This window comes from Mercenaria mercenaria, chromosome 11, assembly GCF_021730395.1.
Source record: "Mercenaria mercenaria strain notata chromosome 11, MADL_Memer_1, whole genome shotgun sequence".
Lineage (NCBI taxonomy): Eukaryota > Metazoa > Mollusca > Bivalvia > Venerida > Veneridae > Mercenaria > Mercenaria mercenaria.
Genome location: NC_069371.1, coordinates 14392155 through 14419194, shown reverse-complemented (window position 1 = coordinate 14419194; position 27040 = coordinate 14392155). Strand labels below are relative to the sequence as shown.

At 35.8% G+C, this 27040-nt stretch overlaps 2 protein-coding genes across 2 annotated transcripts in view; one reads left to right on the top strand and one right to left on the bottom strand.

Annotated features, from left to right (window-relative positions):
- Nucleotides 1-25384, top strand: part of LOC128547028 (uncharacterized) — a 176639-nt gene extending 151255 nt beyond the window's left edge. Inside the window, exons 3-5 of the mRNA XM_053518592.1 lie at nt 11202-11626; nt 14573-14741; nt 22015-25384. Coding sequence (XP_053374567.1) covers nt 11202-11626; nt 14573-14741; nt 22015-23600 — 2180 coding nt within the window. The 3' untranslated portion in view covers nt 23601-25384. The remainder of the gene's footprint in view (nt 1-11201; nt 11627-14572; nt 14742-22014) is intronic.
- Nucleotides 2802-27040, bottom strand: part of LOC123531660 (F-box/LRR-repeat protein 18-like) — a 92054-nt gene continuing 67815 nt past the window's right edge. Inside the window, exon 10 of the mRNA XM_053518593.1 lies at nt 2802-6993. Coding sequence (XP_053374568.1) covers nt 6831-6993 — 163 coding nt within the window. The 3' untranslated portion in view covers nt 2802-6830. The remainder of the gene's footprint in view (nt 6994-27040) is intronic.

Below are 27040 nucleotides of genomic sequence, written 5' to 3'. Positions count from 1 at the left end.
CTCATGAAGATTCGAACCCACAAAACAACTTGCTTATATCCAATTGTTGTCTGCAGTTTACCCAACTGAGCTATGTTGCCATATACATAATAACTATTTAAAATGAAAGAAATACCAATATTTGATTGTCAAGTAAATGGGTAACCATTATGAATTATTATTTCGTCAGTTATCATGAAATAGACTCGTCCTCGCGTTTCGGCGGGAATCGCGTTATAATTGGGGATTAGTATTCACTAGCATAGTACATTGTTGTTTTGTTGGGTTAAGACTCATAACGACATATATTAAGTCATATAGCTACTTTTCGAGCTGGATGGCTCTTTACACGAAGAATATGTCCAAAGCGGAATTTCGAACCCACATCGGTGAAGGGCAAGTGACCCAAAGTCAGCGACCTTTACCACTTGGCCACGGGGACCTCGTATAGTACGTAGACTCGTCCTTAGAGGATGTAAGAAAGGGTCTACCCTTGAGGGAACTGGTATATGTAATACTATAGAACGACAGGCTGACACCATAGCATACAGTAATGATAGTTTTAAATTGTGTATAGCTATTTACATTTAAAATGCGTTTTTCATATTGGTATGATATACGCAAGCGTGTTGAAACACAACCCAATACTTCATACCCAAATAGAAATAACTAAACCTCGACTGATAATACTATATCTGAATCTATCAAATGATGCATGCAAGTTATTAGGTATGTTCGAGTTCTGCAGCGGTGATTCTGTGCAACCTTATTCAGAACGAGTACATATTTCTTGACGTCGAGCTGATAATCGTTTTATTATGTACGTGTCTCCTCTTATCAACATTATATAAATAATATTTGTTCTTTCGTCTTAGAGGCATTAAAATACTACACGGAAATTAAAAATACTTACCTAGTTTATCTTTGTTCAAAATGGTTCGCCCGCTTAACTCAATAGGCAGAGCGCAGATCTACAGGTCGAGAGTTCGATCCCCGGACGAGGCGGCAGGCGAAAATGTTCTTAGTGACGATTGATAAAAGACATTGTCTGAATCATTCGTCCTCCACCTCATGTGGGCAAGTTGGCAGTTACTTGCGGAAAACAGTTTAGTACTGGTACTGTACAGGATCCAGGAACACTGGTTAGGTTAACTTCCGGCCGTTACATAACTGAAATAATGTTGAAAAAACGGCGCTAAACCCAAAGCCAACAACTTTCCAAAAGGCAACCTAAGAAAGTCACAATACACGCTTTTTATGGGACACGTATCGGAAGCTACACGTATCCGTCATTGGTAAGCATTCCTGTCTGGCCTAGTACAATGACTCGTTGTTTAACAATCACGGGGATATCTGGTTAGGACTCACAACCACTTTAGTCAGAAATATATTTGTCGAGCATTTTTTTAAAATTTCATAATTAAACAGGTAGGAGAGAGAGCGGGAGAGAGAGAGATACCGGACCAATTACATAAAAGCGTCAATAACTACAGTCGAGTGTAAAAAGTCTGCAACACATCCACACAAGAAAGGATTAATTCTCGTGGTGCATTACATATACGCCCGAACGACACTGCACATGGAACTAGTTCAACATTGGCACATAAAATTCGTCTCTGTTATCAGGTCTCACAAACCAGCAGTGATAGTTGACTGGGCATATCCTACCTCTAAAAGTTATCTGGATCACGAGGATGAATTTGTATTGTTAAATAGTTTTTTGAAATAAAGTTTGCGTTGCGACACATGGGATCCACCGAAGGAGCTATAAGATCGCAATTTGAATAAATTTTAACGAACATACCGCAAAAATAAAAGGAGACAAGAAACGTGGAAATTCCACGAAAACCAGGTTTTCAATTGCATCACGCCAAGAGGTTCTTTAAAAATATGGTCATATTCTATAATACATATATTTTTTATTGTAACTATGACCATATTTTTCTATTTTTAGTTACTCAATGGCATTAAAATGACCTTTTTGTCACAAAAAAAAAAATAATAAAAAAATTTGGATCTCAGATTTGAACAGACACCCTTCCATTCCACAGCACAAAAATCTATTTTTTATTTCAAATATGGCCGTATTTTTTTTATCTTTAGCTACAATGACCTTGACCCTAATCCAAGTGACCTCAAATACATTCCCAACCTTGTGTGTTTGATAAAAGATATCTACACACCAAGTATACTGACAGTAAGTGTACCAAAACTAAAGATATTGATTGGAAGCCAATTTTCTATTTCTAGTAACAGTAACCCCTAATATCATTCAAAGCTGATTTTTCAGATAAACTTGTTGTACACAATGTTTGGTGGCAGTAAGTAAGTCCAAACTAAAATTATTAAGCGGAAACCACCTTTTTGATGATCGCACTGAGAAAAAAATCTATTTTTAGTAACTGTGACCTTGACCTTGACTAAATGGCATTAAAATGACCTTTTTATCACAAAAGTAGCATTTGGCCTAACGCTCTAACCACTGCCTAACCTGAAGATTAAATAAGTTATCCTGACCTTGAACTTGACCCCATATACAATCCCAACCTTGGTTTTTCTATAAGCTACCTATAGGCCAAGTTTAATTTCAATACATGAATACAAACTAAAGTTATTGTGCGGAAACCAATTTTTCTATTTTTAGCAACAGCGACCTTGAACTTGACTCCAAATGCAATCCCAACCTTGTCTCCTTATCATCTATCTACAGGCCAAGTTTGTTGTCTGTAGCTTCTTCCGAACTAAAGTTATTGTGCGGAAACCAAGTTTGACGCCAAGTTGACGCCCGCCCGCCCGACGACAAGGGGATGACATGACACAGATAACTCTTTCAACATCTTTATTTTCGATTTGTTTTATCAAAACCTTTGACAGCATCTTAGGTTTTTTACTCCGTTGAACAGGGTCTAGTTGTTCGAAACTTTAACTGGCTGTTAAACTAACTGCCTGTTAAATATTGATTCAAAATACTACTTTTGGTGGGAAATACTAGTATGATGTTTTGATTTATTGTAAAGATGTTCCAGTGTCACAATCCTTAACTCATACATTTGTTTTTCCAAGTCTTCTGAAATGTCGAAAAATAACCCTAAAAGCTAATCAACCGTTTGTTTAATCAGCTATTAAAGTTTCGAACAACTGGGCCCATCCAGAACAGTTATATCAGAACATGTGCATGTACGTGCAACACTAATTGTTGAGAACTCTATGTATCATAACAATGTCATCTGAAAAATCTTTCTTTGCTCGTTACAAGAAAACCTGTTTAAATCTATACGTATACAGCAAAAACAGACTGGTATAGGTTGTAGCGGGTGAGCAAAAAGCTCGAGTTATCCTGGTTTTTGAGCAATCCAAATAGACAATGTAAAACATACATGTATATGCCCCCATGATAGCCTTTCGGAGGCAAAGTGGTATGTATTAATGCTATGACACTGACCTCAAAATCATCAGGGGTCATCAAATGACTATGGCTTACCATCCTAAAAGAACTGAAAGCCAAAGCGTTCTTTAATTATCGAGCTGAAACCGATTTAAGTCTAGAGGTCACTGTGACATTGATCCTTTTTTTACCAACTGATCCCTACTGACCACAGGCAATCATACAATGAATTTTCATGTATGTAGGCCAAATCGTTACTAAATTATTGAGCTCACACTGTTTTCAGACTCAAGTCCACCGTGACCTTGAATTTTGACCATATGATTCCCATAACAACACTGGTCATCTACTGACCACTGGCAATCATACTGTGGAGTTTGGTGGCTGTAGGCAAATATGTTCTTTTTTTATTGAGAAGAAACCATTTTAAATCTCATGATCAACGCGACCTTGATCTTTGACCTACTGTCCCCTAAAACAAAGGGGGTCATCTACTGACCACAGGCAATCGTCCTATGAAGTTTGATGACTGTAAGACAAAGCAATCTTAAGTTATGAAGAGGAAATCGTTGCAGTCTCAAGGTCACAGTGACTTTGACCCCTTTCAGTTACTGAACCCAAAAACATGGGGATCGAAGTGGGATATAGAATAGAAAACCTGACATGCTCAAGCTTTTCCAAGTGCTCAAGCAATCAGTGTTTCACTGTAAACAGTTTAAGGATTTACAAGTACATATTGAATGTATGACTCAACCCTTACCCAATTAACTTGTCTATCTTCCAATTTTGACTGTACCATTAACTGTTAAAAGGGGTGCTTACCATAATGATACTGGCTGAATGGCGAACAGTGCACATAATAATCAGACTGCATGCATGTTCAGGAAAAATATCATTCAGCAACTCCTACAGAGAAGCTGCAATGCACAAAAATTGCCGTAACAGAATTAGCGGATCTAACAGGACTCAATTGCAAGCAAAAAAAAGAGGGCATGATAGTCTTAGATCCCCGTACTGAGTTTCACAGACTGCCTGAACATCTTTAGCAGTGTGGGTCACATATCGTCGCCTCAACGCGAAACTAGTCTATGTGTATATAGAAATGGAAGCAGATAGACTAGTTTCGCGTTGAGGCCACGATATGGAAAGTATCTTTGTAACTATTTTTCTAAATTTGGTCAGTCTTCTCTGACCAGGTCTTTAAAGTTTCCACTATGTGCACTACCCCCTCTGACAGTCATGTTTTAAACAAACATGGTATAGGGTCAACAAAGGAATATATTTGTGAAATTATTTTAATTTAAATTTCATACAGACAAACATTTTGATTGGTTTTTTTTAATATATAAATCAGGTAGACCATTAGATTTTATTGACAGTAATATTCTGACCAAGTTTTATTAAAATTTGGCCAAAATTGTGACATCTAGAGTGTCAACAGTCAAATTATTGATGATGCAAGACGACGGAGAAAAATATATCAAAATAGCTCATCTTGAGCAGATGTGCACTAATAATCAGTATTTTTCAATTGCACCAGTACCACAAATTATAAACCCTTCTCAGATGGCTTAAACTACTTTATTCTTACTCCGTTGTGACAAAAGATTTATTTGTAAATTGTTAAATGCAGTCATGAACACATTATAATTATGAATAACAATTATGTAAAAGAACAGTTCAATAAAATGCAAGATATTTTTTTAAATTACATCACTGGTCAGAAACATATACTACTGAGAACAGTTTACCGGTCTTCTGAAAAACTCATTTCTTAATACACATGTAGCACCTTTTGAGATGGAAAAACCAAATCTGTAAACCTTACTGTCAGGTAACAAGTTAGTGTCAGTAAACAAAATTATCAGTTAAACATCCACTAACATCTTCTGAAGATATATGCTTCAGTTTTATAACTGAGTCTTATGGTTGTCAGCTGATACACTAGATATTTTCTCATTTACAAACTGTAAAATGTAGATTTGGGTACATTTCATATCCCACAGGATTGCAATTTAAATACTTTAAAATCAAGTATTTTTGGAAAGCTTAAATTTCACTATATTTTAAACTAAACATGGTTCTGAAACATACAGATCTATTTATGTCAATATTAACACATTCACAGGTAAATATTTTTGTAAATGTAGACAGTATCAGCGAGACTAGCAAAAAAAATCCCTTGCAAAAATATCTTATTTTACAGTAGTCAACATTCATGTCATCAATGTTCAGTACATTATCTATCAACATCTTTGAGAGGTTGTGATCACATACTTGTGTAGGTACATGAACATACAGCTTTTCATTCTTTATTGCAGTAAGCCAACACGGTTTCAAATTTTAAACATCATTTAAGAATCTGCAAAGTTCAGATAAACACTTTCAAAATATACTCTGAAGTTTTGTTGGTAGTAAGTGGAAATTATATTTACTTGGAAATTTTAACAAATGCTTATTATCCATATATGGATATTCACTACAGAAATTTAGGTTTACTGCACATATAGAGATTTAATATACATACAGATATTTGCTACACTTATAAAGCTTTACTACACGTATTGAAATCACAACCTCTCTGATTATGGTTAATATCTAAGATTATTACACCACTTCTAATATAAATCACAAGTCAATAGTTTGTGCTACTGACTGGTCTATAGTACAACACTAGTTTATTAGGCTTAAGTCAAAAATTCATGAAAAAAACTTTGTAATTTATTTCTAAATTCATGTAATAAAACACTTATTTGGACCTTAGGCAAGTGGTTTTTACTGGTAAGCCATTCGTTAGGTGTTTTATTAAACAACATCAAAAATAAACTTCGAAGTTTTTCTATCTTTTTATTATTATTATATTATTATACCAGATTTATATAGCGCCCTTTTCATGATAAACACGTTCAAAGGCGCTTTACATAGCACAAACACAGCCACAAAGGGCGCGAAATTCATCCTCTACTAGTACAGACACAGAGCAATCTGACCAGAGGGACAGAGTGAGATAAAGCCCCCAGAAGAGATAGAGAGAAATCCTTTTTAGATACAGGCCTGTCCGGCTGACTTAGCCTAGCTCTTTGCGAATAGACCGTCTGGTACTTTAACATGCCCGGTGAATAGCACCGATACATGCGAAGCCGTCCTGGGAAGAACCAGTACAGGCCTCTAAGTTAGGTGGGAGACACTCAAGAGCATCTCAGAAATTTCCAGTGCCTGGACCAGGATTCATACCCCGGACCTCTGGATTGACAGTCAAGCGTGTTACCACTAGACCACTGGCCCACCTACTATAGTCAAGCAAACCAGTGTTTAACTATGTACCAGTCAATAGCACCAATTTTCCACAGGATATTTATCAATGATGTCATGTAATAATTGCAAATTACTGAACCGTCTCAAATATAATCCTATCAACAGTATTCAATAAGCTGGTTTAATATACATGTTTTGACAATGCTGTTATTCACTCTCCCCAGAGGGAGAGTAAAGGTTTTGAGCAGACTCTGGAAGACAGATGTGTAATATCGTCTAGATGGACTAGTGGCAAGGCTGCAAGTACCCCTGGAACTCGCTCATGGTGTAAGTGTTCTAATACTGCATGGAAACCCGGTCGCTGACACTCATACCTGAAAGGAAATCAAGAAAGAAATTGAGTTATTCATGGTGATTCCTGTCCCACTACATGGCATGTTTGAAAAAGTTTTACTGGTTATAAATAATACTCTTTGTATCCTAGATGTGCAAATTAATTCTATCTGGCTTTTGTTCAATTTTAGGGTGACAACTGAAACTGCAGTCATTTTAGGAAGGTTGCAAGGTTATTGTACTGACAAAATGAGAAACTATATACGAGTTTCCGTTAACATACGAGAAAAAATATATATTTATTCCGCTCAGCTTGACAGGACACTTTGTGTTTTTTTTCTTTGTATTTTTAGCTCGACTATTCGGGGAATAGCGGTGCTATTCTACTCGCCCCGGCTTCGGTTAAAGTTAAGTTTTTCGGCAACCTTTTTTCTGTCACATCTTTTTTTTTTTTACTTTTGCTTATACCTTACTGTAACTTCAGATAAACATTGTGCAAACAAAGCCTTTTTATGCAGGGACTGCCCATTATACCCAAGGTGAAGGTCACTCAAGGTGTTGTACTTGAAATTATTTTTTGAATTTAAGCTCCGCCAACAGACAAACGCGCTGTTTACATTAAAACTTTGTACAATCAAAGTGTCCAAAACGAGTCCGCTCATCTATTTTACAAGACGGTAGTTAGTTATACGTGTAGAACAACTGATGTAAACATTAGGAGCCAGGTCATTTTCATTTTGTTCTGTAGCGATTACTGCAATAATTATTAATACAAACGAAAAAGAATATGATACTAGCTTCGATCTGCTTGATTTTGACTGATATCAGCGGTGATTTGGAGCCGGATATTAAAATAAACAGAAATTACCAATAACCGCGCCGACGGCAGCTGTTTCTTCTGTGAATGATGATAAAGTCCCCGTCTGATAAAGTCCGAACAGGTCTCTGAGATGCCGGGAATGGATCAAACACCGAGTTGTGCCACTTAACGATTATATGAATGATGCATTAGTGATTTATGTGTAAAGAATCTAGTCATTATTACAAAAAATAATTTCAAACACTATGCAGGTTAGAGTTTATTAGTACGCATTTACCAAATTGAATTAGTCGCACGGCTGAGCCGTGTTAGACTAAATTAATTTGATAATTACTTACTAATAAACACTAACCTTTACGAAAAGTGGATTCGAAACTGCAGTAATAACATAAAAACTGGTCCGTGTCTGTTACGAAAACGAAAGAAATTATAACTATTACTTTTTAATTGTCGGTTGTCATAAAACAAAGTCAAATTATTGAAATATATTAATGAAAAGAAGTTTTGAATAGGCGTACAGTTTTTCGACTAAGCGTTCAGTTCGGATTTTAGAAATTGCGATTAGTGGGCCAGTAATGTATCGACTAGTGGGACAGTGTAATCGGAATATATGTCTCAGAAGAACACATTTTCCTAAAAACCCATTCGTTACCATAGAGCCATGCTAGTATTTATCGATGCTTAAGATATGTATCTACGAAGTAGCAAAGGTTTCAATTCTTTGCAAAAGCTCAAGATACATGTAATTCAACGAACTGATAGTTTCATTACAAAATCGAACAAATACCCACACGTGATTTGACTTGAAATGAAGTATATTAAGAGTTTTAACAGGCGTGTTTGGTATCTACGTAAACAGTAGCTCTTAAACAATATACAGGTTAAAAATACACTTACTTTATGCGATATTAACGAAATAAACAATGAAAATACAAGCCATCCGCGACAGCAAAAATTTGTGTTTTGATTTCTGGACGCCTAGTTTTTGGCGACATCCGGTTGGGCGTACAGAGAGTCTATACACTGTGATTACGATACACGGCTTAATTAGATATTGTGGTATTGTCTTATTTGAATAGAATAATAAAAACAAGTGACATGCAAGGTAAATAAATGGAGTTCTATTTTTATTGAATTTCTTAATGAACACCTGATCATATCTGAGTGTGGTGCAAAAATGGTGATTGGAACGTCTTTTTTAATCCCCCGGCACAAATGGTGGGGGGTTATAGGAATGGTCTCCGTCCGTGTCTGTCCGTAACACTTTCGTGTCCGCTCCATATCTCCTAAACCCCTTGAAGGATTTTCATGAAACTTGGGTCAAATGATCACCTTATCAAGGTGATATGCAAAACTCATGAGTTGGCTCAAGGTCAAGGTCACAACTCAAGGTCAAAGGTTTGAGCCTTCCATTTTGTGTCCGCTCTATATCTCCTAAACCTCTTGAAGGAATTTTATAAAACTTGGGTGAAATGATTACCTCAACAAGACAACGTGCAGAACCATGAGTCAGCCATGCCAGCTCAAGGTCAAGGTCACAACTTGGGGTGAAATGTTTGAGCCTTCCATTTTGTGTCCGCTCTATATCTCCTAAACCCCTTGAAGGATGATCATGAAATATGGGTCAAATGATCACCTCATCAAGAAGTGCAGAACCCATGAGTCAACCATGTCGGTTCAAGGTCAAGGTCACAACTCAAGGTCAAAGGTTTGAGCATTCCATTTTGTGTCCGCTCCGTCTCTCCTAAACCCCTTGAAAGATAATCATTAAACTTGGGTCAAATGATCACCTCATCAAGACGATGTGCAGAACCCTTGAGTCAGCCATGCCGGCTCATGTCAAGGTCACAACTGAAGGTCAAAGGTTTTAGACTTTCATTTTGTGTCCGCTCTATATCTCCTAAACCCCTTGAAAGAATTTTATAAAACTTGGGTCAAATGATCACCTCATCAAAACTATCTGCAGAACTTATGAGTCAGCCATGCCGGCCCCAGGTCAAGGTCACAACTTAGGGTCAAAGGTTTGAGCCTTCCATTTTGTGTCCACTCTGTATCTCGTAAACCCTTTGAAGGATTTTCATAAAACTTGGGTCAAATGATCACATCATCAAGAACTCATGAGTCAGCCATATCAACTCAAGGTCAAGGTCACAACTCAAGGTCAAAGGTTTGAGCTCTGTATTTCCTAAACACATTGAAGGATTTTCATGAAACTTGGGTCAAATGATCACCTCATCAAGTCATTGTGCAGCATTCATGAGTCAGTCATGTCAGTTCAAGGTCAATGACACAGCTAAAGGTCAAAGGTTTACCCTTTCACTATCCATAGCAGTAGCGGGGGATTTAGCTGTCTTTCAGACTGCCTTGTTAAATCTTAAAATCGACTTTGAAACAAGCGATTAAATATACCCACGAGTCGACTCTAATTGTCCTCTCTACACATGCTGAATAGACGTTTTTTAGGCAAAACTGGTCATTTCTTCGACATTTTCGTGTTGGATGTAAACTGCATCTGTGCAGGAAACCTCACTGTACAGAGGTTATCTCGAATCATGTGCGAATTCAGGGCGCATATTTCTTGTAAGCTGTGTTGCACGGTGGGCAATGCTGTTCCATAAGGCTGTCTCTCGAAGCAGTGTAAAAACGGTGTAAACGAGGTCCATGCAGTATGTGAGCGTGACGTAAGTATCTATTCTTGGAAATTATACTGGACAGAATGCGAACATAGGTTCAACGATTGACATCACCACATGAACGTTATAAAGTACACTACATTCTTTTAGTCAAAACTTTAAAATGTTAATATAAGGCATTTTTAAGTCCTTGAATATTTTGCCTTTATGAACTCGAATTAGCGAAATTTGGCGATGAGCTGAAGTGCATAGGTTATTGACCTTATCTCCCCTTTCTGTATGTTAGTTAACATGTTTGTAATTTTATAAATAATAAAACTTAATAAAACTTATTTTGACTGATGGGAATAGGCGTAAATGCAGTTTGTAAGAAACATAGATCATTCTGGATAATATAAATCCATATATCTCGCCCTTATACACTGATATTTTACTTGTGAAATATATTTGAAGCTGGAAATTGAATAAAATCGATCTATTTGTTGATGTTAAATACATATGCCTTGACCTGTGTAATAATTGCCGAAGTACATCTTCTTTCTCAAGTAAAGTTCTTAAACGCTTCACTTCCTCTCATTGCCATCTGTTATTGAGATGTTTATATTAATATTGGGGTAGACATATATTTCATCTGATCGTTTCTTACTCTCGTTGCATTTATCATTTATCAAGTTACCTCCTTCAGGGGAAAGGAAGTTATAGTCTTAAGTATTTCAGGACGGAGGAACAAAGAGACAAAATGATTCCAAATCTTTCGATAAGAGTACAGTAACACGTTATCTTTTGTTTTTATCAGTTTCAGTCCCTCCTTTACAAGACGACCAAATGCGATGGCTAGTGATTGGGATATGTTTACACAGTATTATATCACCTGCTCTAAGAAAATATATTCCAAAAACCATGCAGGGACTTTATACTAGCTTAAAGCAGCATGACAACATCGACAAACAGATCTATGGAAAACATCTAGAGAGATGCGGGCCAGCATACCTTAACTATAACGCAATCAACTGCAATTTTCTCATTCCACGAAATTTTCGACCTCCTGAACGGAAATATAACTACAATGTGCGTGATGCAGTGGAACTCTCGAAGCTGTTTTTGCCTACCTGCATGACCCAATACACTGGCTTTGATGATACATGTGATGCCTCTGCTCTGCTTGGTATCGTTATAAATGTTGACATATTTCCTGCTCATTTACGTACTGCCGCAGAAGAGGTAAGCTATCCATATAGATTATATTGCATAAATATTATATGACAGCGTGTGTGACATTGATATTGTCAACCGGAGGGCAGAATGTCACCCGAGGCGAAAGACGAGTGGTAACATTCTGTTTCGAGGGTTGACAATATCAATGTCGCACACGCTGCCATATGATATTTATTTTATCATACCGAACGAAATTCAATACATAAAAAGTTTCAAAATGTTTTTAATTCATTTAATTCAATAGTTTCATCTTTAGTGCGGTAATCGCCTGTGTACACTGAATAGTGACGTCACTACTACATTTGTACAAGGGAGGCAATCATTTGGCTAAAAAAATTGAAGCAGTTAATTGCCCTTATATGACATTCAAAATATCTGCGCGGTCACATGACTTGACAGTCACTTTCGCTTGGTCACGTGTCAAAAAGTTTGAAAATGTTTTATGATGTATGATTTTATCTAGTGCTTGGCTATAATAATCTTTGCATTTCTTTGTAACTGTGAATACTGAGTCCAGGAATCCACTGGCACAGCTGTCGAAACTACATATACCGTTGATGAAGCATTATGCATTGTATTTTGCATTGAAATTGAATGATTTTACTAACAATAATAACTTAAAATATATATAATTACAAAATGACATTGAAATACAGTATAAATAAGAAATAATTATACTTAAAGTTTTTTTTTGTTTTTTTTTGTTTTTTGTTTTTAAATCGGCGGCATCGGTGTATTGAACCTATTTGACAGGCTATGCGACAGGCCACCGCGCAACCACTACGACATTTTGATAAGTTACAACAGGTAGACAAGGCAGTCTGAAAGACAGCTATATATCCGGCGCCGCTTTTATGGATAGTGAAAGGGTTGATGGTATTGAGTGGAAGCATTAAACATTTGAGTTGTGACATTGACCTTGAGCTGGCATGGATGAATTTTGAGTTCTGCACATCGTCTTGATAAGGGTATATTATAGCCAAGTCATATTAAAATCCTTTAAGGGGTTGAGGAGATACAGAGCGGACACAAAATGGAAGGCTGAAACATTTGACATTGAGTTGTGACCTTGACCTTGAGCCGACATGACTTACTCATGAGCTCTGCGCATCGTCTTGATGAGGTGATGATTTGACTCATGTTTCATGAAAATCCTTCAAGGGGTTTAGGAGATACAGAGCGGACACAAAATGGAAGGCTCAAACTTTTGATCTTAAGTTGTGACCCTGATCTTGATCCGACATGGCTGATTCCTGAGATTAGGTCTGAACATTATCTTTATGAGGTGATCATTTGACCCAAGTTTCATGAAAAACCTTCAAGAGGTTTAGGAGATACAGAGCGGACACAAAATGGAAGGATCAAACCTTTGACCTTAAGTTGTGACCTTAACCTTGACCTTGAGCCAACATAGCTGACTCATAAATCATGCACATCGTCTTGATGAGTTGATCATTTGACCCAAGTTTCATGAAAATCCTTCAAGGGGTTTAGGAGATATAGAGAGGACACAAAATGGAAGGCTCAAACCTTTGACCTTTATTTGGGACCTTGACCTTGAGTCGACATGGCAGGGGATTAATAATGTAGAGCAAATCTTGTGGATTTCTCAAATGACAGACGACTCTATAAATTGAACCCTCGAGTGTCATACGGCGGAGTTACATCCCCAAAGCAAACGTTGGGCCGATTTTAAAATAACTGTATACAAATGGTCCTTAGATGACCGGCAGCCAAAATGATTTTCCTTTCAGAAACCGATGGCCCAATTTCAAAATAATTCCGAAAGTGTTTTAATGACCATCTATCAAATTTGATCAAGTTACGTTGATTCGTCTAAAATCCTGTCTTGGATCTTCTAGTCAGCTTTCAACTTATTTTGATACACTGACGAGATATCATACCTTTCTTACCTTTCTTACGTTAATGTAGAAAAATATAGAATTGCTTTGTCTAAACTAAGAGTGTCATCACATCGATTAGAAGTAGAATGTGGCAGGTGGAAAAAACCAGTGAGCACTCCGTATAATGAAAGAAAATGTCCTTGTTGTTATAAGCTAGAAGATAAATATCACTTTGTATGTGAATGTCCTTTATAGTACAATGAATTACGTAAAGTATATATAAATAAGTACTATCGTGTCAGACCAAGTTATTACACATTTATTGAGCTTTTATCAACTGATAATGTAAACACCATGAGAAAACTGGCAGCATATACCTTTAAAGCCTTTGAAAAGAGAAGAAATCTGTAATTCATGTCCGTTATTGTTAAAATGAATCGCTCCGATATAGTCTATTACTGTCTAGAAGCAACGGTCTCTCCCGCTTATTTATTCACTTATTTGCTTATATAAGCGTTTAAAAATTGTGTATACTGTTTCGTTTAGTTATAGGGATATATGTTTGCAATTATCTGCATGTATATGAGATATTATATGTACATTGTATGTTCATGGGCCATAAATGGCTTACAACGAAATAAAGATATATGAAAACGCAACAAACGTATGCCTGAATATATTTTTACTACAAAAAGTACCACCTTGAAATGTGCAACACATACACATCTCGATACTCTTTACCCATTGTGTTCAAGTTTAATCATCACAACAGACCATAAAATTAACACAGGGGGTGTAGAGTATCGAGATGTGTACGTGTTCAACATTTCAATGTGATGTTTTAGTAGCATATGAATGTTGCGTTTTCATATCTCGTCAGTGTAGAAATGTTTTTGGAAGACTACCGAAAGTGTTTCCTTTTTGAGATGCTATGAAATGAGCTACCTAGAGTCATCACGGCTCTCTCCTTGTATCCTGAGGGGGTATAAACCAATAACACCACATACAAATGTATATAAAGGAATAGAATTAGTTTAGCATACATATAAATGACTGTAAATCAGTCATACTTACCTCGTTAGAAATTAATGTGCATGTAATATTCCAGATTCGTGATGACGTCCGTAACCCGTGGGCTCACTGCAACTTTTCGACATGGGATATATCAAAATTTCAGAAGTGTTTTGATTCGATGAAAAAGATGTTGAAATACCTCTGCCTACCTGTGCAAGATGAGGCGTTGCTTCTACAACAGCTTCAAACTTGGCAAGCAAACGGTATGTAATCATTTTGGAAACTGGAGATGTCTAAAATTTCATATCAGTATAAACGATTCATTTTTCGATATTATTTACCATAAAGCCATTTGTATTAAGCATTTCCTCCCAAAATATAGTGTTCCAAAATGTTCATTATGTTAACATATTATAGAAACTAGTTATTATAACTTAAGGTGATGTAAATTGTATGTAATTTGGTTCAGAAATGTAGAATTTCAATAATTAATGTTTTATACGGTGATACATTTATTTGTTTGAAAAGAAAAAAAAACTGTACATTTTAAGCAAACTTGAGACACTTCCAACAAGCAAATACCATTAAGCGAGTATTCAGACATATGTGGATTGTTTTAATGAAATTTGAAATGTTACCATTTTCAGCTCGACTATTAGAATTTTTTCAGATAGTACAGTTTTCGTCTGTATTCGCGTCTTAAAAGTTTTGTATGGTAGCAGGTTTCTCAACAACTACTAAGCTGAATGCTTTCAAACACGATGATCTCCCAGGACCAGTTGCGTAACTCTTTGCTTTTATTTTGTCAACATCATGCCCCTTTTCAACTTGAAATTTCAGATTAAAGCTTTGCATATGTAAGCAGGTTTCTCATAAACTACTAGGCCAAATGTTTTCAAACTTCACACATTTCTTCGGCATCATGAGAGGACCTCATGGGGCAAGATACATAACTCTAGCTTTTATTATATTAAAAATATTTCCCAGTTTAACATAAAAGTTCTATGGCAGTTTTGCATGCAGGCATGTTTCTCGGGAATTATATGACCAGATGTTTTCAAATTCCCTAAATGTCTTTGTCATGATGGGATTACCTCACATGGCAAGTTTTCTAACTCTTATATAAAATTATGCCCCTTTTTAAATGAGAAAATTGTATTAAAGTTTTTATATATAAGCATTAGTTGGAAGGGCTTCAAATATTCGAGCGCGCTGTCATTACACAGCTCTTGTTTAAACTTATAACTAACTCCGTTTCAGCTAGGCTATAAAAAGAATATTTGTACAGTATTGATCGAACGTTACGTGGGATTGTACCAAAACATATTATAAGATTCTTTCACTGGTTGTAGGTACAGATGGGAATATCCGGCCTCGAGGGTAACTGTTTAGGCGGTAACGAGGCTCCCTGCCGAGTTACCGCCTAAACAGTTACCCGAGAGCTGGATATTTCCATCTGCTCCTATAACCAGTGACAGAATCTTTTTCTTGCATACCGATTTCAAGAAATAATAATAAAAATAAAATCAATTGAAGGCTTTCTTTTTAGAACTATTTCTTATAGCAGTGTATTTAAACAAAGCGCGGGAAATCAACGTCCGTAAACAAGAAAGACGTCATGACGTTTCAAAACAAATAACAATGTTTAGTTCCGGTTTTGTTTTATCAGTTGCAGCGTAACGTTATGAATTTTTGAGAAAATAACGTGATTTGAATCGAGAAATATTCTACCAGGAACCAATAGGAACTGTCAAGGTATTGAATTTTTATTCCGTTTTTAAATAAAATATAAATTAATACATAAATCTTCATATATGTAGTTCGTAATACGTCATTTAGAGCACGAGAGTCATCTTACACCCCGGGGTGTAAGATGGATTTTTCCAGCACCGGTAAAAATACCGGAAATCCCCGTCTGGTATGCAAGAATTATCTATCTTATCGTTAGTAACCTCAAATGATGTAAATATCATTTCAACAGTACACTGATGAATACAACAGAAATTTGTAAAGTTAATTGAAATTGATGAAATGCATATTTTAAGGACATATGATTTTACTAACAATAGCTTTGTTTTTATGATGGTCTAACATTTACACATACACTTCCTATATTTTTGCGCTGAAACGAAATAATCTATTCAATGAAATTGACCACAGAATGCATAAACAGAACACAGATATCAAAGTCATGTAATAATAAGAACTGAAAAAAAACATAACTAGACATTGCGATACTAATACACCTGAAATCATTTACAGACACTTGATGTGTAAGCGATACATGTATGTTTGCAAGAGATTAAAAACACGTTTATCCTTTGTAGCAGAAAGTGATAAAACACAAAAAACATATGCATAATTAGTTTTGCTTTTCAAATTTATTTTGAAAATACAATAATTCGACCTTTAACTGCTTAAAAATAACATTTTTTGACGTTCAATTAAAAAATATTGTGAAATTTTGAATATTTGAAGCAATATTTTTTAACCATAACATAAACATAAACATTTTACCTAAAATTTCTAATGTTTAATATTGAAATAATTTATACGTGAAAACGAAGGAAATAATTTAGAGTTTATATCACGATTTCGGTATGCATGCAGTCATTTCAATGCGATATATGAGGACAATATGGAAACAAATCCCTCCTTTATTAAAACATGTTTCTTTCAAAGATGTAGACGTGGGTAATGTTGACTTTTTTCAGCTGAAGTGTATTAGGAAACAACATTGTGATTTAAGAGTACTCGAAGTTTTATGCTTATTTATCATAGCAAAACTGTCTGAAGAAAAACATTTGGTTAATATCTGAAAAGCTAAATAGCACTAGTATAGACTGTTTTGGTCTTAAATAATGTGTAATAGGCAATGAAGAACACACCGAAATTCATGTTGATGGAACGCAATGTTAATAAGCACAAGTATAGGCTATTTCGACTAAAATGTTTAAAAGGCAAAGAAGAATACAAGAAGAATACACTAAAATCATTTAGATGAAAAATATTTGATGATGAGGTCAACATATCAAGAGATAGTCCTTATTTAAACGAACTGTTTTGTCATTTTGTGACTTTTGTTGTAGTAGTACGTGTCTTATTAAGCATACAGTTTATGCGAGTAGGCATTTCTTCATAATGATTTTGTGTCAAGTATGAATTACATGTAAACCTAAACCTAAGCCTGAAATAAGAGTTATTTAGAGCTACATGTATGTAAGCGTTGCGTTTTAATAGCGGTCCAGTATATATCAAAAATAAATACAATGCACATGTACATTATCATATTTCTTATTTGTTTATATATATGTATATTCTAAATTCGAGGTACAACGTGTCTTTCCAGGCCATTCTATCATTATCATGCCAATCAAACTTATCATTTCAAAAAGTTCGATCATTTTACACCTTTCTCACGATTGTTTTTATTTCGACTATTCGAATAATAGTGGGAACTATTCTACTCACCCGTTCATCGGCGTCGGTGTCTAACCTTTTTTAAAGTTTTCCCTGCAAATTCATACCGCCATTGCATGTAATTGATTGAAGATGTTCACAACAAACCTACTTAAATAACCCAGTTAGATAATTCTTAGTTGAATTAAAATTATTGTAACACCACACGCCTCTTCGCAGGTTTCATAGATTAAGAAGGCAGTGGTTTTTGTTAAAACACACACTCAGGTTTATTTATTTACTAGATCAACTGTACTAAGAATCGACCCAGATATGAATACATGAGTTTCTGAAACAATATTGTGCCACTCCAAACTTTTAAATAATTTATTCTTCTAAGCCGAAAGCTCTATGTCACATTACCCAAACCGCTTCAACCCTTTCCAAATCTTCCTTACTCCTTAACCCTCTAACACCATCTCTCTAAGTCGATCTCCTTGTTCAGTTATTCTTTTTCCTTTCTGTGAAACATGTTCCGTCTTCCTGCAAGTCTTATTCTAAATTATATATTTAATCTCATCTCAGTTCCACGTCTGAACTCCTCATCCTCCCCAAATTCCATCTTTTGATCACTCACCATTCGTCCGTCCGTCGTTCGTTTGTCCACACTTTTCTACAAAAGACATTTTCTCTGAAATCGTGTGGAAGTTTATGAAAAAAAAGTGAATTAAAACAAGTAAAAGAAAGAGATGATACTCCTACAATTCCATTCGTATCAACACACAACCCGAGAAATGCAGAATTTTTCAGCGTCATCGAAAATAATATACCGATTTTAAAAACTGATGAGAGAAATTATAGACAAACACAAAGTAATCAAGAGTAAAAGACATATAAGAAATCATCAATTTCAGAAACAGGGTAACACTACATAATCAACATATAAGACAAGCAGACGCGACAATACCTCCAGTAAGCAGACATACAGCAAGATGTGCAAAAAAACTGTACGCCGAAATTCAACATATTTCTATTTTATAAGCCAATAGAAAATAATAATACCCTTCGGAAGATGAAAGAAACATATTTCATCAAACTATTTAAACCGTCTCTGAATGCTTAATAACAATTACTACTTGTATTTATATTTGCAGAATCTACCATTACGGAATTTATGCATTATTTCATATTCTATTTTCTTCAATGATGCAAACGACAATTTTACAATATTTATTATTTACATAAGCGACGTCATTATTGATAACTTTTCCTGAAGATCCATATTAATGGTGAAACCGGTTGAGATTTTAAATTGTAATTTTACTCAATTAAACTATTTAATACTAAAAAAGGCATTTCCTTCAATCTGTTTTCCCGCTATATTATCCGTATTGTTCATAGCGCGCGGATCATCGTTCAGTTAATAAATCATTGTGTTTACCTTATCTTTATTGGTAGAAAATGCAAAAAATTCTTAGAAATACTCTTCATGTTTAGATCATTGTTGACAGTTACTACTCTAGCAAATTTGTAACAGCGGAATGTTTTATCCATGTAGTTGCTTAAACGACTATTTTTTACTATAACAACTAGTCAGATATTGCTAAGTTCTCAACAGAAATCGCTATAAATATTAATTTGTTAACATGTAGTTGCCATAATGGTCCTATATTGCTCTCCCGAGACACACCGCTTGCTTGAACAGATTTAGTAGATGTAAGGAACTTATCTGTGATAACTGTGAATTGTATTGAAATTGTGCCAGTGCTTCCTGACAAGAGTATTTTAAAAGTAAATAAGGGTGGGTAATGTGTGTGTGTGTGTCGGGTGGGGGGAGTGGGGGTAAGAGTTATGGGGAGCAATCTTGTTAGAGGGTCACACAAGGACCAACTGTGTGAATTTATTTTAAAATTGGACCAGCATTTTCACACAAGAAGACTACATACATACAGGGAAAAGTGACTACACCGCCTGGCGGTCATGTGTTTTGCCGAAACAGAATAATTTTTATAATTTTCGTAAAGGGTCACCTAATAAACATCTTAGTGAAATCATTTTAAAATTGAGCGTGCTGTTTCCAAAAAGAAGATTTTTCAGATTTCCACTAAATACATATAAGGAAAAGTGACGAAACGGAATAATTTGAACAATCTTGGTAGAGTGTCACAAAAGGACCATTTGTGTGAAATTATTTTAAAATCGGGCCGTAACGCAGTAACAACTTTATGCATTGGATTAAAATTTGCGCAATTCTTCCTAGTCATCAAACTCACTTCAATAATTAAGTGAGATAATTATTGGTTGAATTTGTTTTGAATTATGAACTTTTTACCACTTTGTAACTTTCTTAAAACTGTGCATACAACTAACTTGTTGTATCCAAGTAACAACTAAATGTATTGGGCTGAATCATCATGCAATACTTGAAATGTCATCAGACCTACTGAGATTACCGAGTTAGCTGTATCTTTGTCAAAACTATATGTATAAGATTGAAACTTCACACAATGCTTCTCAGCAATCAAACCTACTGAAATACTTAAGATAACTCTTGGTTGAATTTAATTCAGATTGTGGCCATTTTTCAACTTAGAAAATTTGGTTGAGTTCGTGCGTGTAGCTGTCTCAATAGCAAAGTTCTATGATTTGCAGACATTAAACCTGATAAAAACAAATAAGATAACTCTTGGTTAAATTTTATTCAAATTATGACCCTTTTTCTACTTAGAAAAATTTTGCGGGCAAATATCAAGGTAAATCTCAATAACAACCATCTGGACTGAAACTTCTCACAACACTTCGCAGCCATCAAACCTTCTGAAATAAGTAAGATAAATCTTGGTTGAATTAAATTAAAACTTTGGCCGTATCCAACTGAGAAAATTAAGTTAAAGGTTTGTGTGTAGCAATTAACAAGATGTATCTCAGTAACAACTATATGTATTGGACTGAAACTGCACACAATGCTTTCCAGTCACCAAATATACTTGGCCAAAAAAACAAGTAAGATTATTTTGTCTCCCCACCCATCCCCTCCCCCAACCCCGCTCCTTAACCCCCACTACTGGGGGAGACATATTGTTTTTGCCCTGTCCGTCCATCCTTTACACATAATTTCCGATCAATAACTCGAGAACCATTTGATCTAGAACCGTCAAAACTATATAGGGTGGTAGCATTTACAAAGTAGATGACCCATAGTGTTTTTGGGGTCATTCCATCAAAAGTCAAGGTCAAAGGGGCCTGGACATGGAAAACCGTTTCCGATCCACTTTACCCAGATTGATATTGTAACTTTATGGGATGACTGAACATGCAGAGTAGATGACCCCTAATGATTTTGGGGTCACTTCATCAAATGTCAAGGTCACAGGGATTTAAACATGGGAAACCGTTTCCGATCAATAACTTGACAATTACTTGACCCAGAATGTTGAAAATTCATAGGATGTTTTGACATACAGAGTAAATGACCTCTGATGATTTGGGGGTCACAGGGGCCAGAAAATGGAAACTCATTTCCAGTCTATAACCTGAGAACTACTTGACCAAGAACATTGAAACTGGGCAGCCAAGTAGATGATCCCTATTGCATTTCAGTTAATGGGCCAATCACCAGTGTCTCTTTGATTTTCGCTCCTGTTCCCTTTTGACTTCTTGCCTATTACTACTATGCATCGGGGGAGACATGCTCTTTTTTACAAAAGCATCTTCTTGTTTTTGGTTGAATTTAATTCAAATTACCGCCGCCAAATTAATTCTTTTTATTGATTAAGGTTTGCATGCAAATTGTTACAATAACAAAATTTTATTAAATTGTTATTAAATAACTCAGCTACGTAACCCTTGCCAGGTTATGACCCTTTTTTAACTAAGAAGCTGTCGAATAGTCGAGCGTGCTGTATGGACAACTCTTGACGATATGACAGTAGCATAAGGTCACTTTTACAAACTAGAATATAAGAAGGCCCATTTTTACCAAACAAAGTCTTAACGAATAAGTTTAGCTGTCTCGAAATGGTTTTAATTATTTCTTGATGTTTAATGATGTGCCTAAGATGGCGGCATATTGTCGCATCATTTCATATCTTTACGGATTTATATATATTTCAAATAATGATTTCTTTGTCATTTCAGCCTTACATGTTCTACATGGAACTCTTGGTTTCGATTTCTTACAAACACTAAGTACAGAAACATCTCTACTGGCCCGGTATTGTCGTTCCGCAAATGCAATATCAGACAATAATTTCGAACATATTCGTGAGGCGCTCAAACAAGTTGATTGTATATTAAGACTCTTGAAGGAAAAGCTTCATGAATTAGAAACAGAAAACAAAGATATAAAGAGAGAGCAATCAACATTCAAAGATACGATAAACACTGTTACTGCAGAACTTGAAACTACAAAACAAAAAATTGATAAGTTGACGTCTACAAACCAAGCATCGAGCAGAGAAGTACGCCTCTTCAGTCCTCCAAGAAGAATAAAACATTTTGTCGGACACGAGACAGAACTCCAACTATTAAAACATAAATTCAATGAAAATGGCAGGAGCACATGCACACTAGCGATATGCGGCCTTGGTGGGATAGGAAAGACATCACTTGCCAGTGAATTTTGCTACCATTATCGCGAACAGTATCCTGGTGGCATATACTGGACTGTAGCTGAGGATGAGGATTCTTTGCTGGACTCTTTCATGCGGTTATCTGCACGCATCGGCGTTGGCAATGACAGGCCAAAAGATACAATGAGACACACTTTGAACTGGTTGTCCTCAAAGTCGCAGAGATGGTTGTTAGTCATTGATAATTTAGATAGCGAGGCTTTAGGCTCAACCATGTTAGAGCTGCTGTTTGGGGACTGGAAACATGACATTTGTGGAAATATTCTTATCACAACTAGAAGAGAGCGAATTAGCGCTAAGGAAGTACTAGGGGTAGATTCGTGTATTAGTCTGCAGCAACTGTCAGAAATGGAATCAGTACGCTTTATGAAAGAACGCACATGTTCTGATGATTCAGAATGCGATGATAAGATTAAAGCACTTGTCAGTGAACTACATGGATTGCCACTTGCCTTGGAACAAGCCGCTGCACATATCAAGGTACTGAAGTGTTCTTTCCAGGAATACTTGGACGGCTATAAAGCAAATCGTTTCAAAATGCTAAAATCAATGGAAAAACATGCACAATATAACACTTCGGCTGAGCGACAAGCAGTTCAGACAACTTGGAACATGAATTTCAAACACATAGCTGACTCTTCGAAAGAAGCAGGAGTAAATGCTGTTACTGCTATGGAGCAGTTCGCATTACTTCCACACTTAGAAATTATACCAGAGATACATGGACATCTCTTATCATTTGATAAGCTAATGAGGAAACAAGAAATAGAGATTTTGGCAAGGTTTTCCATTGTTAGTAGGGATCAGACAGAGACTCTTCTAATGCATCGACTTGTCAAGCAGGCAATAGAAGAAAATATGAGTGTTGACAGAAAGCTTCGTCTCCTAAGTTTGATGAATATTTCAACACTCGCGACACTCGGAGAACGAGTAACCACCCCTATCTTACCTGAAACAGTTGAGGAACAGAACATCATGATCGCAAATGAGAAGAGGGAGCTAGCATACCTAAACGGTAAACTGGTCAAGAATTATGAACTGAAAAAGAAATATGAACTATTGTTAAACGAAGGTTTGAACATTAACAACTAGTAAGCTACGCTACTAGATAAAATGGTTTGCTCCATTTATAGTTGTAACAGACCGCTTTATATTCTTAAAAAAATTGTCTATCATTTGGAAAATTAACTGATGGCTTCGAGCAAAACATGAGAGAACGACCATTAGACAATCAACTGTGAGGGTGCTGGCCGCGTAAATATTTAGATCGCCATGATGAAAGTCTGTTGAGCTTCTGGATATACCCTTGTCGTTTGAACCTAGTTAACAATCCTAAGCAAACTCAAGACTATTTTATCACTCATCACTGCATAAAACAGTTAAGCAGTTTTTCAACAAGAATTTGCTTGAAATTGTCAGCAAATTGGTATCAAAATTTTCAACAAAATCCGTCTAAAAATGTCAAATGTTTTCCATATACATAATTTCCAATATAGATAAATGGAACGTGATATCACATCCTACATGTATTTGAATATTTTGTTGATATCCAGTTTCGGGGACTGTAGGATTGCGCTTTTCCGTCCGCCCGTCATTCCGTGCCTCTTTCCGTCTGTTCGTCAACACTTACGTGTACGGTCCATAACTCTGTCATTCATCAAGGGATTTTAATAGGACTTGGCATAAATATTTCCCATAATGAGACGACGTATCCTACGCAAGTCCAAGATCCCTAGCTCAAAGGTCTATGTCACACTTTGAAGTCAAATGCCATCAGGGCGTTCTTCGTGTTTGGTCTGTAACTCAAGCGTCCATCAAAGGCACCAAAATAAGACGATGTGCCATGCAGAACTTTCAGATCCCTAGCTTAAAGGTCCAGATCACACTTGTAGGGCAAATGTTATTATGTTATTAATAGGTTCCGGCCCAGAACTCTGTCATCCATTGTGGGATTACCACATTACTTTGCACGAATGTTCCCTTTAATTAGACAGCGTGTCATACGCAACGCCTTGATCCCTATCTCAAAGGGTAACGTCACACTTTGCGGTCAAATGTCAATAGTTTTTTCCCCGTCGGTATATTTTCGTCAGAATTACTACCCTTTAATACGATGAAGTTATGTATTTCATTATATTTTTCTTCTGTTTTCCCTATAATTTAAAAGTGAAATGATTTTAAAACACTTTTTTTATATCTGTAGGATACTATAAGCAATCGACAACTGTAGAGTGTTTCTATATGCAAATTTTGATAAAGGTTGTTCGTTATAACATATTGTATATTATAGCATAATATTAGATATATGTATCAGTAACAGATATCAGATCTTTAGGTTATACTGCAGTTGAGATAAGTAGTCCTCTTCCAGTAGGGGACTTTGTATTGCATGGCGATTTTTCATTTTCTTGTTATACTCAAGACTCACAAAATCAATGCATGTAACAATTTAACTCTATGCAAGCGTTTTAATTTTACTATGAGCACAATACTAGTATGTTTTTGCCTTTCAAGTTTGGTAACTGAGTAAGAAACATATAGCATGATTGCAGAAGAGGTTTAGCAGTATAAGTTAAAAATCATATTAAACGGCAGAATTATTCCTACATTTTCACATTTTTCAAGCGCTTTATGATTACCACCGTAAATTTTTCAATACAAATTATCGACGTTTCTGATTTTAATCTAATTCAGTATTTTTATCCGATGGAAGCTATGTCGGTATCATAAAATTTAGTTGTATTCTTTGCTACTTTAAACACAATTTGAAATCACAACTTGGTGTTGTAGTTTCTGATATTATTAGGTTATTTAACATTGTTCTGTACAATACGGAGATATATTTGGACGAGTACCCAGCTGAGAAAACCATATTGGACGAGCCGCTAGGCGAGTTCAATATAGCGGCTCGTCCAATATGGTTTTCTCAGCTGGGTACGAGTCCAAATATATCTCGTATGGTACAGTACAATGTTAAATAACCTTTTTATTCTATATCTATTTTATCTTACTATAATAATAGTTTAAATTAAAAATGTTTCACCGAATATTGTATTCCTGCCTTTTCTAGTTTTTCCCAGCTTGGTATGAGTGCAAATATATATTACACAGAACAATGTTAGACCTTAAATAACCTTTTTATCCTATATTTATTTCACTTCATACGTAATATACGTTGTTTTTTCTGCGTATCATCATTAAAAAAGTATATGGTGCAACCTCCCTACAACAGCCATTTGGCGATTTGGGTGGTAATAATACTTGGCTGAGATATTATGCCCACAAACATTGTCCGCAAGATCGGATGAAAACTGTTCGACTTAAAAGAGTGGACAAGGCTAAATTCCCCGTTTTTCGAGTAATTCAAGGACTATAATCAAAGAGTGCCTGGTACAATTTGGCTGGTTATCGAAATTGGCCGAGATGTAATGCCCACAAACATTGTTAGCAAGTTTGGTGAAGATCCGACGAAAACTGAATTATAGAGCAGACATGTTTTGGATGCTGACCGCCCGTCCGTTGCCATTCATAATCTTCTCCGTTTTGTTTCTTAACCGTTAAATAAAAACTGCTGAGGTAGCTATTCAGACAGTCAGGGCTGATACCAATTTCTAGGTTTCGTCCGGAACGGCTTCTTTAAGCGACTTTTCAAATATTCCAACATCTGATGATCCTTTTTACTGTATTTTTAAGTTTTTGATTATTAACGAACGTTTTGATATCTAAATCAGATAGCATTGTTATCCCTTGAATCGTTTTTGTGTGTTGTAAAAAAAAACAAACTCAAATTAAATCCAGATTTCAAGACGCATAATCAAACTCTATACATAGAGCGCCTACTTCATCCGATTTACATTCGGAACATTTTCACGCGTTTCGGGCTTTATCGTATGTTTAACATGGGGCTGTTGAACCGTCCAAATACAGAAAATACAGGATTTTTTGTACGCGCGTGCGTCCAAATACAGAAAATACAGGATTTTTTGTACGCACAAGCATTCCAGATACCGTAATATATTGTACGGTCACGTGTTGCAAATGAACGTTCGCGATTGGATAGATAAAGTAGGTATAGAATAATAACAATATATTAAAACTTCAAAACTAAATACTAACTATAAAGTAACTGCTTGATCGGAATTACGTGTTACAGTAGTAGTTTTGTAAGAAGTTAAAATGCTTTATTTCGTTTACTTCGCATGCAATATGCATATTGCATAAAGCGAAATTTCAAATAAGTTAAACTCTACAGTTTTATCTCTTTCTTATCATCATCGTAATTTATATCTGTTGTTATTGCTGACTTTATATAAATTACGTCATGTAGAAAAAATACCGATACTGTTAAAAATGATCAAACAGATTAAGCAATACTTGTTTTAGACGCTAGTAATAATATCGGTAACAAACATTTCTGCCTTTTGACATACGTGGCATCACTGACATCCAATACTGAAAATATCAGGCCTAAGACCACAGTTAGTTTTACTATATGTTCTATATAGGCACTGGACACTATAGCAATTTTGCAT